The sequence below is a fragment of the Echinops telfairi genome, unplaced genomic scaffold, assembly GCF_000313985.2.
Source record: "Echinops telfairi isolate 266 unplaced genomic scaffold, ASM31398v2 ScPeMD7_7412;HRSCAF=8450, whole genome shotgun sequence".
NCBI classification, from domain to species: Eukaryota; Metazoa; Chordata; class Mammalia; order Afrosoricida; family Tenrecidae; genus Echinops; species Echinops telfairi.
Genome location: NW_022111312.1, coordinates 12801485 through 12816529, shown reverse-complemented (window position 1 = coordinate 12816529; position 15045 = coordinate 12801485). Strand labels below are relative to the sequence as shown.

General features: G+C 58.3%; 2 protein-coding genes across 2 annotated transcripts in view; both read right to left on the bottom strand.

Annotated features, from left to right (window-relative positions):
* Positions 1-33: 33 nt before the first annotated feature.
* B3GNT4 (UDP-GlcNAc:betaGal beta-1,3-N-acetylglucosaminyltransferase 4) lies at positions 34-2268 on the bottom strand. The gene has a single exon (XM_004709717.3). The coding sequence runs from the start codon at positions 1203-1205 to the stop codon at positions 156-158; it is 1050 nt and encodes a 349-aa protein (XP_004709774.1). The 5' UTR covers positions 1206-2268; the 3' UTR covers positions 34-155.
* Positions 2269-2705: 437 nt separating this feature from the next.
* The window catches only part of LRRC43 (leucine rich repeat containing 43), a 21229-nt gene continuing 8889 nt past the window's right edge, over positions 2706-15045 (bottom strand). The window contains exons 2-12 of the mRNA XM_045296842.1: positions 12728-12988; positions 11105-11215; positions 10324-10463; positions 8116-8354; positions 6891-7084; positions 6299-6528; positions 5861-6002; positions 5596-5778; positions 5317-5496; positions 4956-4995; positions 2706-2939 (exon numbers count right to left, since the gene is read on the bottom strand). Coding sequence (XP_045152777.1) covers positions 2815-2939; positions 4956-4995; positions 5317-5496; positions 5596-5778; positions 5861-6002; positions 6299-6528; positions 6891-7084; positions 8116-8354; positions 10324-10430 — 1440 coding nt within the window. The 5' untranslated portion in view covers positions 10431-10463; positions 11105-11215; positions 12728-12988 and the 3' untranslated portion in view covers positions 2706-2814. The remainder of the gene's footprint in view (positions 2940-4955; positions 4996-5316; positions 5497-5595; positions 5779-5860; positions 6003-6298; positions 6529-6890; positions 7085-8115; positions 8355-10323; positions 10464-11104; positions 11216-12727; positions 12989-15045) is intronic.

The window sequence follows — 15045 nt, the reverse complement described above, 5'->3', positions numbered from 1 at the left end:
CCAGGTCACGGAAGCCCCATGAATACATGGCAGTGCAGTCAGCCAACCCTGGGATTTTATTGGAGGGTGTACAGAACAGAGCCGCCGCCTGCAGGCCAGCAAAGGGCCCTGCCTCCCATAGTGGTGGGCCATCTTCAGTGTCCACCGGATGCTGCTCAGCCTGTCCCTCGAGGCTGGGGAGCAGCACACTGGAGGCCCTCGTCGGTCACCAGTGCCCACATGGACCACATCTCCACAGGGCTGAGGCGGTGCACCAGCAGGAGCCCTCGGTACAGGCAGGGGTCCAGGGGGTCCAGGGGCCTCCGAATCCCAAACGTCTTGAAGCCTGCGTGGTGCGTGGGGCTGATGCCCAGTTGCTGCAGGCACATGCCTACAAAGACATCATCTATGGGGAAGAGCTCTGCCGCCTCGGCGGCCATGTGCAGGCGACGCACTGTGGCTCTGGACATGATGTAGCCGCCACCCCCGGCGTAGGGTGGGTAGTGACGCGCCCTGTACATGGACGGGGGGATGAAGTATTTGACCTTGGTGTTCCTATTGGGCAGGGCCTGGCAGATGACATCTCCCACCAGGAGGTCCTGGCCTGGGTCCCGGCCATCCAGAAACTCGAGCATGTTGGGGACATGGACGAAGACATCATCATCTCCCTTGAGCACAAACTGGGCCTGGGGGCAGGCCTCAGCCAGCCAGCGCTGCAGGTGCAGCTCCTTGAGCGTCAGGTTGAAGAAGTCCTCAGCGAAGCCCCACTGCAGGATGTCCCCAAACTCCCGGTTCTCATAGGCTAGCAGCTGGGCAGGGGGTGGGGGTCCCGCTACCCCGAGGAGAAACACCAGCTTCAGCGGTAGACCTCGCACCCGGCCCCATGTGGCCCGAATGGCTGCTCGCCGCTCCACATGGCCTGGCTGTGATTTGATGGCGAGCAGCAGGAACGTGTCCTCCGCACAGCCTGGAGGCTCCAGCAGGATGGAGAAGTTGCGGCAGTGACGATAGGTCAAGAAGAGGCGGTGGCGGCTGGGTAGGGTCAGGGAGGCATTGGCCACCATGTGATTGGGCAGACACTGGCTGTGGCGGGGTCCAGGCGAAGCCCAGAAGGGCTGGTGAGCCACAGGGCCCCCCACTGGCATGGTCTCCTTGCGGATGAGCAGGCGGCTAAGCAGCAGCACAGCCAGGCTGTAGAGTGCCAGCCAGCCCAACAAGCGCAGCATGGCTGTCCTGCAGGGAAAGGGTGGTGAGCGCCCCGAGCTGTTGGGGGGGGTGGGGGTGCGCAGCAATGTGCCCCAGCTGCTTTGGGCTTCCCTCTAAGCATGAAACCTACCATCTGACCAGCTCTCAAGTCTAAAGTCACACTCCGGTGTCCCTGTGTCAGATGTCTGGGTGACACACTCAGACCAAGATGAGGCTGCAATGGCCAGCGTAAAGAGCACAAGGTCCGCCATAGCAAAGCCAACCTTCAAGTCCCCATTTTGTCTTTTCAGTGCCCCTGCCCTGGGACCCCCTCCCAGCCTTGGCCTGGCAGGCCAGACTACCCACTTTACTCCCAGTGGGCAGTTTATGAGACTGACAGGGTCCCTACCCACAGAGATGAGGTAGCCCCAAAAGAAACAATACCCTCAAGCAACTGCTCGGCTAAGGAGCTGAGATAGTGCAGCAGCATGAGGGGACAAGGAAGGTGGGCCAGGGCTGGAGGGAGGGAATGACCCACACAATCGGGGAGAAGCTAATCTGACTAGCAGTGTGGATCCACCCACCTGTTGGACCGAGGATGTTCTTTAGACTGGTTGCCTCATGACCCAGTCCAATGGGGGGGGACAGGCAACAATCACAGTGGGCAAGGAGCAAGAGGGTATGGGAAGGTGAGGTGGAGACAACAGCAGGGCAAAAGTCCAAAGGAAGGGCATTGGCGTCGGGGGTGGGGGGTTTACTGGAGGGCTCAGCAAGGAAAGTTTGCTGAGGTTGAAGTAGAAGGCCCAGGCGAGGCCTGTGGCTTGGATGGGGGCGCGGAGGGGCAGGTGAACACGGTGCCATTGGCCGACAGCTGGTGGTTCAGATGGGTTTGGAGCCGGAAGGGCCCTTAAGAGGCAGCTACACAAGTGCAAATGGCCCGGTCCCCAGACCCCGCAAGCCCCCATCACAGGGACTTTTAACCCAGCCTTCCCGAGCCCGGTCCATCCCTCGGTACCACCACCACCACCACCCCCATGAGCCAAGCCGACCCGCCTTCCTAGCGGGGTCCTCCAGGCCCTAGAAGAGGGTGGAGATGGCGACATTCCGTCTCTGGTCGGCCCACAAGGTGGGTAGCTGGGGGCCACGTCAGCGAGGACACCCGACCCGCACAGCGCGACCAAGGAAACACGACGCGGGAGACCGGGCGCCCAGGTGTGCACACAGGTGTGCGCGGCTCCCCAGGGGGGGCATGGCAAGGCGCAGGCGATCCCTGTCTGTGCAAGCCCTCGCGTGAGAGTGAGCCACTACCCCCGCCCCGGGGCCCAGACAGGCGCTCCTGGGCCTACCTGAGTGGAAACGCCAGACCGGCCAAGGCCAGGGCCATGCAGCGGAGCGGGCCCCGCGGCCCTGCACGCAGCCTCCACCAGGCCGAGCCCCGCCCCCGAGAAGCCCCGCCCCGGCGCGGTCCCCTGGGGGCCGGGGAGGGGCTTCTTCACGGGCGGGGCTCCGGAGGGCCAGCTCCCCCACAGCAGCCAGCCCGCTGCGCCCGAGTCCAACCAGAGCAGCCGCTTCTCCCCAGGAGCGCCCCGCGCGGCCGCCAAACAGACACCCAAGCCCGCTCTGGGAACAGCCTTTAAGGAGCGGCCTGCCCTAAATGGAGAAGCCCTTGAGCGCCTCCTCGGCCGTGCGGCACTGGTTCAGCTGGACGTGCACCTCCACTGTCAGCGGCTCGGGGATGTGGAGGTCGCCCAGCGCCAGGTCGACCCTCTTGGATTCTGCGGGAGACAAGGAGCCGGATCCTGAGCCCTCCCCGCCCCGGCTCCGCCCCACCTGTCCCAAGCACTTGGGTGCACCTATAAGTCGCTGGGTTTGATTTAAAAAGCAACAACAAAAATCCTCTACTTCGGACCAGAGGGAGTTTCTCCTAGGTCAAGAAAAGGAGCTGTCCAAAGGCTGGGCCGCCGCCGCGTCTAGTGCACAGTTGCAGGGGCCCTGGTGGTCAGTCACTTGACCGCTCCCCAGGTCAGGAGCTGTCCGCACGCCAGTTTCTGCAGCCCCACACTCACCCTTCTAGCGGAATCCTTTCCTGCATGGGCCTTCTTGTCCAATCGCCTAAATACCTCCCTAAACGGCAGTTTTGTCCCTCTCTTTGAGCTTGACATAAATGAAATCAATTGTACATATGCTCTTGACTTTTTGGCTTCTTTGGTTTAAAGTTTTTTTCTTCGTTTTATGCACACTTATAGTTAGCTGTAGTTGGTTGATCCGTATTGCTTATTAATATCCCATGTTTGAACGCTGTTTATTCATCCCATCACAGATAGGCATTCATTCATAAAACACAAACCCACTGCCAGCCAGTCGGCCCCACAGCACCCTGTAGTACAGAGAGCTTCCATAAGGCTTTTGAAAGGACTCATCTTACGGAGGGGCAGACTGCTTTATCTGTGTCTGCCAAGTGGCTCGCGGATTCCACCCAACCTTCCAGTTAGCAAGCCAATGTTTTATCCAGCACGCCACTAAAACTCCCTGACTCAGCAGTCCTCTGGGTCAGGGGAGACTGCCCCTGTGGGATTCTGAGGCTCTGACTTTACAGTAGCAGAAAGGCCCATCCATCTTTCAGTTGTGAGCAAGCCTCTCATAGACACCTACAAGGGCCTGAGTGCAGAACTGCCCAACCCCCCTTCAACCTGTCCAAACAACTGAACCAGCGTCCACTCCCACAAGCAGGCTGGGAGAAGGCAGCTACTCTGAGTTTGCCATTCTGTTTCATCACAGCCCTTCCAGTGGGTGCAGATGGTTAACACACTGCCTAAAGGCTGCAGTTGGCATCTACCCAAAAGCACCAAGAAAAGCCTGGTGCAAAAACCCAGCATTCAGACCCATAGGGACAGAGTTCTGACACACTCCCAATGTGCCTGGGCACGGGTGGGCCTTCCCTGGCATCTCATTGTGGCTGGGGCTTGTACTCCTTGATTTTGAATGAGGGCAAAATCCTATGTGTATCATCCTCTACAAAAGGATCTCTTGGTGAGGAGCCCACTACTCAACAGATTCTGTAAGGGCTGTGCTTTGTGATTTCTAGAGGTTCTTTACATATGCGAGAGCTGAGCCCTTCACTGCTACTGACCAGTGTGTATTGCAAATACCTTCTTTAGCTTGCAGCTTCACGGTCTCCTGTCCATTGTGTTAGTTTTTCATGGTGGTCAGGTATACTTGAATGTGAACTGTACCAGTCTCCTGTGGGTACATGTATCAGAACGTGGTCTCTCTTCCAGGCAGAGTAATACTCCACTGGGTGGGCACACCACACTTGGTTACCATGGTGACTCATCCTCTACCAGGTGTCTGGGGGCTGGCCCTTTTGGACCACTGTGTATGGTGGTAATGTGATCTCACCTTAGGACTCATCTCCCCATCTCCCACCTCTGCTTCCAAATTAGAAAGCCCACTCGAAAGTGAGAATCTGAAATGCGCCTATTCCAGGTGCTTCCGAGGTGGCTTACCTGCCCATTGACCAGTGTCCACTCTTCACAGGACCACCCAGGGCTGAGAAAGGGTCCTGGGTCAGAAAGCAATGTCCAGAAGACCCTATCCTGTCCCAGCCCTGAGCGTCCAACACCTGGACCACCTCCTGTCCCGTCAACCCCACGCAGGTCGCTGTGCCCACTGGGGGCTCTAGCCGATGCAAAGGTGGGGCCTCTAGCTGGGCCTGGTCCCTCCTTTTATCCCTTGTCCCCAGTCAGCACGGACCCTCAGCGGGGCCCTCAACGCCCATCATTGGCTCTTACCTTTTTTCGCTAGTTTCTTATTCTTTTTACTTTTCATGTCCTGGAGAAAGAACCACAGAGGGACCTGCTCACTGGGGTGCTGAGGAAAAAGGCGGGGCAGCTGATGCTGAGGGAGGGAGGGGATCTGGGGACAGGGGCTACCCCTTGCCAATAAGGCTGCCCTTGGCCTTGGACCCTACTTCACCTGAAACCTCACATCAGAGGACAGACGTGGGCTGAAGCCAGGCACCCGCTTAGCTGAAGGGTGTGGAGCCCGTGCATTTGTGCATACATGTGGTCCAGCCCACTGCCCTCCCCTGCTGAGCCAAGGCTTCTGGGGTCGGGTGAGAGTGAGGGCGAGGGCTGAGGGGAGTGGGCACACCCTGGCAAACATCAACTTGTCTGACTCCACGGTGCGGACCACCCCAAAGTTGCACACGGTGGACACGAGAGGTTCCCCAGCCAGCAAAGGCTCCAGAACCACAATGCCGCTGCCTAGCACTGTCAAGATGGGTGGGTCTTGGCGAAGCTCCTTAGGGGGCTTCCTGGGCCCCTTCTGTTCCTGTGGGTCAAGGAGGGCGATAGGCAGGCAGGTGGGCAGACCCAAGCCAGGGAAGGGAGCCCGTCCCTCACCACCTCCTCCCTGAGGCCAGGCAGGTACCTTGCTAGCCTGCTTCTCTCCCTTCCCCTTCTTGTCCTGGCCCTTCTTGTCCTTGTCCTTCTTGTCCTGGCCCTTCTTGTCCTTGTCCTTGCTGTCCTGGTCCTTCCTGTCCTTGTCTTGCTTTCCTTTCTTGCCTGTCGAGGGGGTCTCCATGGAGGGTGGGACCAGCGGCCAGGACAGAATCTAGGCAGAGTGGCAGTGTCAGCGTCCCCAGCTCACACCCGGCGGGAAGAAGTGAGGACCCCTGGGGGGAGCCGCAGCCCACCTTCTCCTCCACGATGGTCACCGTGGTCCCTGCCAGCAGGAAGGCCTTGAGTGGCACCAGGTCCCGCAGTGTGTGCACCATCTCGTAGTGGCAGGGGATCACGTTGGTCCACGGCTTCCGCATTGTGCTGAAGAGAACCGTCCTGGGGGGTTGGGGGTCGGGGAGGGCACGAACAGGGATGGGTGCCGGCCCCAGGCCAGAGCCCCAAGCCTACCACACTGGTCCATAGATAGAGTGACCTCTGCAGACCACCCACTTCCCACAATTCACCTCTTACTGCCCACTACCCAGGCCTGACCCAGTGCAGAGGTGGCAAGGAGGCTTGGTGGGGAGCAAGGCAGCCTCACCTGTGTCCCAGCAGGAAGGAGGAGCACTGAACCCAAATGCCTGACAGGCCCTGCACCTCCCCACGATGCCCCCTGTCCCAGGAGCCCTTACCCTGGGGAAGGCCAGAGCCGAGGATCCACGTGAGGCCGCAGTTTGGCCAGCTCCTCGGTGGCGGAGTCATTGGAGGGGACCAGGGCAGCCGAGGCGGCCCCAGAGGTGGAGTCCCCATCTATCTCCCCCGAATCGGTCATGGCACCCGACTCTGTGGAGCCGTCAGCCTCCTTCACGTCCTCCGGGGACTCCTCAGGAATGACCTCAGCGATGGACCTGGGCTTGACAATCTGTTGGGGGCAGGAGGGCTGGCACACACACCCAGAGGGTCCACCCTGGTGGCTGGAGACAGCCAGCAGGGCAGCCGGACGAATCGACACCAGGGCCAGCGCATGGACCTGGGCAGGAAGGTCCCACACAGGCCCTTCACAGTGCTTCTGAGAGCCCCGTCAAGATGGAGACCCCAACTTGGAGGTGAGGAGGGTGCCCTTGAGTCATGAGGATGGACGAGCAGGATAGGGTGGGGAGGGCACGGTGGCCGGACCCTGAGGGTCTGGGTGGCTTCTATGAGAGACCAGATCCTGAGGGAATGGGGGCAGTGGTACGGGGGTGCAGCTGAGCCTGCTCTAGGAGAGGCCGGGGGTACACGTACCTCTGCCAGCACCCCGGCTGCGTAGTTGCCCTCCTCCTGCAGTTCCTCATCCTCCACAAAGTCGTAGGTCACGTAGTAGCTGTAAGTGATGAAAGGCCCCTCCGGCCCTGGTTCTGGGTCCAAGACAGAAGAGTCCAGCACGCCTGTGACATTCCCAATGGTCACCACCAGCTGGGCCTCATGCACTAGCAGATCTGTTAGGAGCCAGAAGCCGTGGGGACAAGATAAAGATGACAGTGAGTGGGGGGCAGTGTGGTCTAATAGTACCCCTTTTGCCGAGCTCACCCGACTCTGGGGCTTCAAGGCCCAGCTCTGCCAAGGGCAATCGAGTGAGCCCTGTTCATGTCCATTTTTCCAGCCTGTGCAGGCAACGTGTGAGCCAGGGGTCTGGGTCCTAGCATGTGTGAGACCTGGGCCCTTTGTACCCCTTCGGCTCAGCTTGGACTCATCCTTCGGCCTGAGTCTGGGGGAGTCTGAATCCCTCGTGCAAGCACCCCTAGTAGGCCCAGGCGGCAGGGAGGGGGCGGCGAAGTAGCAGGGAAGCCCAGGGAGGCTGCACACGTGCCATCAGCGTCACAAGGCAAAATGCGCAAGAGCCATGGAGTGGACAGCTTGGTCTGCTCGCCACTAGCACAGGCTCCGAACACGATCACACGTGGCTGTGACCCCTGACCTCAGGATAGTCTCGTACTGCCTGTCTGCATGCTTCCCGGGTCTGGGGCCCTTGCCACACCACACTCCCTACCAGACGGCTAGAGCAGTTAGCTCCTTCCCCGGGGAGTTGTGCAGGCCAAGGGGGTAGGGCACGAGCTGTGTGCATCTGTGCACCCCCACCCCACCCCACCCCCCACGGCTAACTAATACCCTGCAGCCCTGTCGCTGTCCAGGGGTGGGACAGGCGCAGAGGAAACCATGGAAACAGGGTCGTCAGAGTCACTATTGGACACAGGCCATGCAGAGGGCCAATCATTTCCAGGCAAGCCCCAGGCCCTGAGCAGTACATGGGACTGTCCACCAGGGGGTGACCTCAAGCCACCGGCCTCAAGCCAATGGACCCCAGGGCACATTCTGAGTAGGTGGGCGGGGGTGGGGGCGGGATGGGCTTCTTAGCCCAACTCCCACCACAGGCATCAAAAGTAGACATGGGGGCAACAGGCTGCACCTGCATGGGGGAAGGGCGGGGTGGTGACCAGGAACGGACAGCACATGTACCCAGCATGCTCACCTGCGTTGACATTGAGTCCCCGGAAGAGATGCTTCTCATTGGGGGACACGGTGGTGTCGTCGAGCACGCAGAGCCGAGACAGGGTGTCAATGGTGAGGCCACGGTAGTAGGGCACTAGGGCCAGCGGGTTCCCCTGCAGCACCAGGAGCCGCAGCTGCCTTAGGGAGTGCAGGCTGCCCACCAGGCTCTGCAGGTCTGTCAGGTTATTGAAGCTCAGGTCCAGGGAGACGAGGTTGGGCCTGCGGGGTATGGCAGGGTCAAGGTCAGGCGGCACAGCGGGTTGTGCCACACAAGCCCACGCCTTCGCTCTCTGTGGCTCAGTGCCCTGGCTTCTCCGGATCGGCCAGACTCTCCTCACCCTTACACATTTTGGTGCCTCCTTGCTCATCTTATCCAGCATGCTTTGAGAGGCCATCCTTGATAGATTTTCACTGGGGAGTGGGGGTGGGGGCATTGGGTGTCACTGATGCTGCCATGTCTTTCTCAGAGCCACTTAACCCAGCATGGCCACCACCCACTGTCAGTTCACTGCCCCGTGGAGGCTGGCGTGTTGCTGGGATGCTGGACACTATGGCATTCGCATGTCAGACACCCACAGGGTGAACAGGCTTCAGGGAAGCTTTCAGACCAAGGCAGACTAGGGAGAAAGGCCTGGCGATCTTCTCCCACCCAAAATTAGCCCATGAAAACCTTCTGGATCTTCACAGAATGCTGCGTGCACTGGCGCGGGAGCCCCCTTGGATGGCAGACATTCGCAGTACAGAGGGCTGGCGCGCCCCACCAGCCACCGAGTTTCGTTCTGCTGTGCATGGGTGGGTCCACTCGGCCATTACCAACACAGCCCCCGCCCGCCGAGGGGGCCAAGTCAGCACCCCACAGCACGCTGTAGTCTCAGGAGCCGCCACACGTGCAGGTGAAACAGGGAGATGTCGCGGGAAGTTACAACTTGGAGCTGTTTGAGATGTTCCGGGCCGTCCCAGGTGAGGGTGAGGTGCTGCAGCCCCCAGTGAGTAGAGACATCCTTCGACGGACAGGGAAAGCCCCCACCACAAAGACTCACATGGCCCTAAATGGCGACAGTGCCAAGGGCTGGAGACGCCATGCATGCCGAATGGGGCCCTCAGAGCCAGGTTCTGACCACTCCCACCACCAGACGTCCTCCCTGGGGGGCAGTGGGATATCTATACTGTGCCCAGAATAGAGCCTAGGTCCTGAGAGCAACAAACTAACAAGCGAACTCGCTGCCATTGAGTCGATGCCGACTCGGGATGCAATGGTGAGTTTCCAAGACTGTGGAATAAGGAAGCCTCGTCTCTCTACTGAGGAGCGGCTGATGTTCTCAAACCACTGACCTTGGAGGTCCCACTCCAACACATGACCACCACCGAGGCCCCAACCCAGTCTGTGGTTATGATCAAGGAGGGCAGAGCATTAGCATTCTTCACACTGCCAGCGTTATAGTCTCGGGCACATGGAGGTCAACTGGCACCATACAGCCCACAACGTTCCACCCCCCCACGTCTGACTTGTAAGCTTGTGTACGTGTCTCTGTCCATCCCGAGAGAATCAGAGACTAAAGGAACACTTAGTTCACAGGATGAATGGGCCACGTGACTCACAGCCTCTGCTAGCCCAAGACCAGAAGAACTAGATGGTGCCCTACTGCCCTTACTGGCTGCTCTGATCTCAGTTCCCAGGGACTGTCTTGGGCAGAATGGGAGAAAAATGAAGAACGAAATGCCAACAACACATAGAGACTGCGGTCGGTCCGTAGGCACCCTTCAAACCTGAAGCTGAGCCCACCACTCTGAAGTCACCTTTCAATCCAGCAACAGACAGGCCTACTAAAGTGAACCGTAACACCTCTGAGGACTGTGCTCCCCATCAATGGGCTGCAGGACGCTCAGAGGGCAGCATGTGCCCAAGACACAGGGCACCAGCCCACCTGCCAGTGGTGAGTACAGAACAGAGTGGGTGAGAAGGCAGGACCCGGGCAGAAGAGACACCGGGGAACCCAGGGAGGGAGAGGACGACGGCTGCTCCCCGAGGGGGCGGGGCCAGTGTCAGAAAGCACAATGCATGCGGTCAGTCGTGGATGGGAGATGCACTTGCTCTGCAAGCTTTCCTAACAATGATCTGTTAGCAAACAGCTTTTAAAGCTCTGCACAGCTCCACCTTGCTCCCCCCACCCCACCCCCAGTTACGTACCAGTGGTGAGCGGTGACATAGAGACTCTCCAAGGGGCCCAGGAGCTTGTTGTGGCCCAAGCCTAGGTGCTGGAGGGCCGGGGGTGGGTGGACGCACAGACAGTCCATGCTGGCGATCTCGTTGCCGTAGAGCTCCAGCACCTGAGGGTGACAGGGGGCCGTGACCCGAGTGGGCACAGGGGCCACACTGAGGGTGCCCTCCCGCCGATTCCTGGAGACCTGGGACGGGAATCACGACGCTGGAGGCCACCCACGCACTCTTTAGGCGACAAGGAGCAGAACCCGAGGTTGGCCGGGCTCTGGGTTTTTTCTTGAGGATGGGACGAGCCGTGTGTCTGAGTCCCATCTGCCACCAAGTCACCTCTTGTCATTCAAACGGAGCTGCGGTTGCGACAAGGGGCTGCAAAGCTGGCCTCTCCTTGAGCAGGGTCCCGGTGGTGCTGCAGGCTGGGCGCTGGGTGCTGTGGAAACCCACCTGCCGCCATACCCCTTGGGCGAGCTAGGAAGCTGTCTGCTCCTGTTAAGATTCATGGCCTCAGAGAGCAGTTCTCTGTCCCAGGGCGTCTCAGCGGCCAGAGACTTGGTGGCATGGCCATAAGTCTCAGCTCTTGGGACCTTTAAGAGGGACCCTGGAAGCTTCAAGTCACCCCAGAGGGCCCTCAGAAGAAAGGCTTGGCGGTCGTCCTCCAAAACAGTGACCCACTGAAAACCCAGGGTGCCCTGCTCTGCTGCCACATCAGGGGCTAGTCAGCGGGCACTGGTGAAGGGCGCTGGGCCCTCACCTTGAGAGTCGGAGGCAGGTTGGCAGCATTGATCACCCGGATTCGGTTGGCACTCAGCACCAGCTCTTCAAGCCTCTGGAACTTCAGGAGGTCTTTGTCCACCTCGCTCACCTGCAAGGAGGGGCCAGAGGGAGGGAAGAACTCCTGTGCGCAAGGGCACCCACCCCTCCTACCCCTAGTACCACTGCAGAAGGCCCTGTGGTCTCAGAAATCCAGCAGCGCTATATGTTAATTGCCCAACCCACAGCAAGTCCCCTGCCTTGATGTTTTCAATGGACAGAAGCCACACGGCGGCCGGCCAGGAGCCCAGGGCAGCTGCCAGCGGCTCCCAGGGTGATGGAAGGAAGGTGCCCAACCAGGAGTCATGTGGCTGTGCTGCTCGGTAGACAAGCTGGTGACACAGAGAGGGAGGGGCAGGACACCCTCCCCTCTCGCTTCCCATCCGTCACTACAGGAGAGATTAGGCAGGAACCACACCATGGAGTACAGCATGCTCATGCCACTGGGAGGGAGGAGGGGCAAAGGGCAAGGGTGGGTGGGGAAGGTTGTACGCCCCACAGAATGTCCTCGGTGCCGCGAGCTGAGCGTGGACAGATGTCAGAATGTCTCAACAATCAAAAATAGCTCTTGGGAAAAGGAAACACTCACTCTCCTGGCCCACACAGGGAGTGAAGCCACTGGGCGGTGGCAGTAGCTGCTGTCTGGGACCTTTCTCCCGGCTCCACCTGGGCTGCTCCTGTGTCTCCCAGACACCAGAGCTCAGGGTCTCTGGGACGGTCCCTCCAGCCAAGGCCACAGCCACCCTGCAGCACCAGCCGGGCTGGGGAGAGCGCAGGGCACTGGCATTGCACCTCCGCTGAAGGATGGGCCTTTTCTTTTCTTTTTAAAATCATCCTCTTGGGGGCTCGTACAACTCATCACAATCCATCCATCCATCCATCGTGTCACACACATGTGTACACGTGTTGCCCTCATCATTCTCAAGACATTTTCTTTCTACTTGAGCCCTTGGGATCAGCTTCTCAGATTTCCCCTCCCTCCCTCCCCCCCATGAACCCTTGATCATTGATACGTTATTATTATTTCCTCATGTCTTACACTGAGGGAAGTCTCTCTTTACTGCATCCTAACCCACTGCCTTGGGTCAAGTCCCAACTTGGGACAAGTCCATAGGATGGCGCCCACCTGCCCCACAGGGTCCCGTCCACGAGGCCGTCACCTTTGCGGAGCTGCTGTCTGTCATGTTCTTCTCCTGGGGTGGGGCTGGGGGGCTCCACCGTCTGGCCAAACTTTTTGGTTGGCAGCTCAGCCTTAACCACTGAGCCACCAGGGCTCCTTAATCCATCCTACAAACCGAGGCGAGGAGGGCCCAGGGGTCCAGAGAGGGAGCTGCCCCTGGTGCACATTTTGCCCTCAGCGAAGCCACTAATGGACCCTCTTCCGAAGAAAAGCTGGCTGTCATTATTTTAGGAAACAGTGGGGGGCCAGAGCTTGTTCTCCTGCAAAGACCTGGCCACGGACGCCATCCACAGGAGCCCAGGCCACATCACTAGCCACGTTCAACAGCATTGACAACCCGGTCCTGGAACACGGTGGCCCTGAGGGGGCCCGCCCCGTTCTCACCTCCTTATCCACCACGCGCAAGGAGCGGAAGTAGGAGTAGAAGAAGGAATCTTTGAGCTTCAGTGGGTTCTGAATCGCCAGCTCCCTCAGGAAGCCGTCCTCCGTGCTGGCGCCGGGCGGCGTGGCCCAGGGCGACTGGGGGCTGCGGACAAGGCCCAGCAGGGCCTCCACCGGCTCCTCCTCGGTGCTCAGCGTCTCCTCGTCTCTGGGGACCAGCCCTCGCCATGTCCGACAGGGTTGAGGAAGGAAGCGAGACTTATTCTGCAGAGGTGGGGATGGGGGAGCATTTCTCTGTGAGACCTGGCCTTGGCTGTGGCGTAGTACAGTGGTTGAAACATGGGGCTGCTCACCACCAGCCGCTCTGAGGGAGAGAGAGGTGGCAGTCTGCTTCCACAGAGACTTACTGCTGCAGAAACCCTCTGGGGGCAACATTGGTACCTTGTCCCAGAGAGTAGCTGGGAGTCAGAATAGAGTTAAGCACTGAGGTTTGGGGATGGGTGAATTGTAACCCCCCTCCGGCCCCCACAAAGGATGTGGCTATAGCCCTGGGCTCAACCGTGACAACTGTGAGGATGGCTGGGGGCCGGGCTGTGTGCACGTGCTGTGCACAGTCACTGTGCATCAGCACCCGACAACGAAGACGTGCTGAGTCCTCCCCTCCTGCATCTTGGAGGGTGACCTTATTTGGAAACAGGCTCCTTGCAGACATGCATAGGTAAGAGGGGGTCATGAGGGTGAGCTAATCCAGAAAACAACAACAACAAATCTGTCATGGAGGAAGTATGGCCACGTGGTAGTTACATAATCTGGTGTCACCTTGCAGAGGGCTGGAATCTAGCCTTTCAATCGGGTCGCAGCTAGATGACCTCATTTGGAGGCACCACAGAGATAAATAGCTCACTGGAGGCCAGAAACACAGATTCTCTGCTTCGTCTTCCTGCAGACAAGACACATGGAGCTACACTAGAGCCCTGGAACAGGAGAAGCCACGTGGAGACCCACGCCAGCACTGAGATGCTTCGTGTCACTGAATCCACAAAACTTTCCACCCACTGGCCTGTGATCTTCCTGCATTCAGCATCACTGCATGTGTTGTATGAGTCTGAAGAATTTATAGATTGGTTATCAGGCATGTGGGCTAATATAGGACTTATGGGCTTGATCTGAACTGGCTGGGCTGTTTCCTCAATATACAATTGCTCTTTTATAAAAAACTGTTTCTTATACACATGCGTCTCTGAATTTGTTTCTCTAGTCAACCCAGACTAACACCGGCCAGAATGCTGCTTAGAAGTGAGGATGGGGTGGTGGTGGGGGGTGCGGGGTACAGTGGGATGGTGGGATGAAAGGGAGATGATATCAGAGAGTCCAGGAAGAAAAAGAATGTTCGGAAACTGACTGTGGTAGCAACAGTATGATTCTGCTTGACGTGATCGAACGATGGAATGATGTATGTATGAACTCCCAAAGGACAATGAACTTAAAAAGTGAGGAGGGCAGGGTTAGTCTCACTCACTCTGCACACATTTCCAAGAAGGGCCAGTCCCTGGGAAAGGCTCTCATGCTTGGTCAAGTGCAGGGTCAGTGAACAGAGGTGGACTCACTGCAACATTAGGCTCATGCATAAGGACTGTGAGGGTGGTGCAGGACAGGGAAGGGTCCTGTTGTGGCACATGGGATTTCTCTGAGTCAGGTCTGACTCAGTGGTACCAAGCCCTCCCCTCCACTCCCCACTTTGACTAGTGTCCTTATGAGAACAGGAGAAGACAAAATGATGAGGGAGGCAGAGATTGGAGGGGTACAACTCCAAGCCAGCAGATGCCAAAGAGTGCAGACCATGCCACCTGCAATGGCAGATTTCCCCCTAGACTGGCAGTTCTCAACCTGTGGGTCTCGACCCCTTTGGGGTCCAATGACCCTTTCACAGGCATTGCCAGATTCATAACAATTGCAAAATGACAGTGATGAAGTAGCAACAACAATAATTGTATGGTTGGGGGGTCACCACCACGTGAGGAACTATATGAAAGGGTCGCGGCATTAGAAGGTTGAGAACCACTGCACTAGACCCTTCAAACACCCTGATTCCAGACTTCCAGCTTCTAGAATCCTGAGAACATCAATTTCTCTTGTTTTAAGCAGAGCTTCAAACTGATTCAAAATGGTTCAATCATTGCCTTCCTTACAATAGCACACCAGCCTGTGTGATCATGAGGTGTCCGCGGAAGAGGTGTCAAAAGTTCAAAACCAAGCAACCAAATCGATGTGAAGGGGTGTGGATGTAGTAGAGACCCAAAACCCACCTGTAAGATAATTGG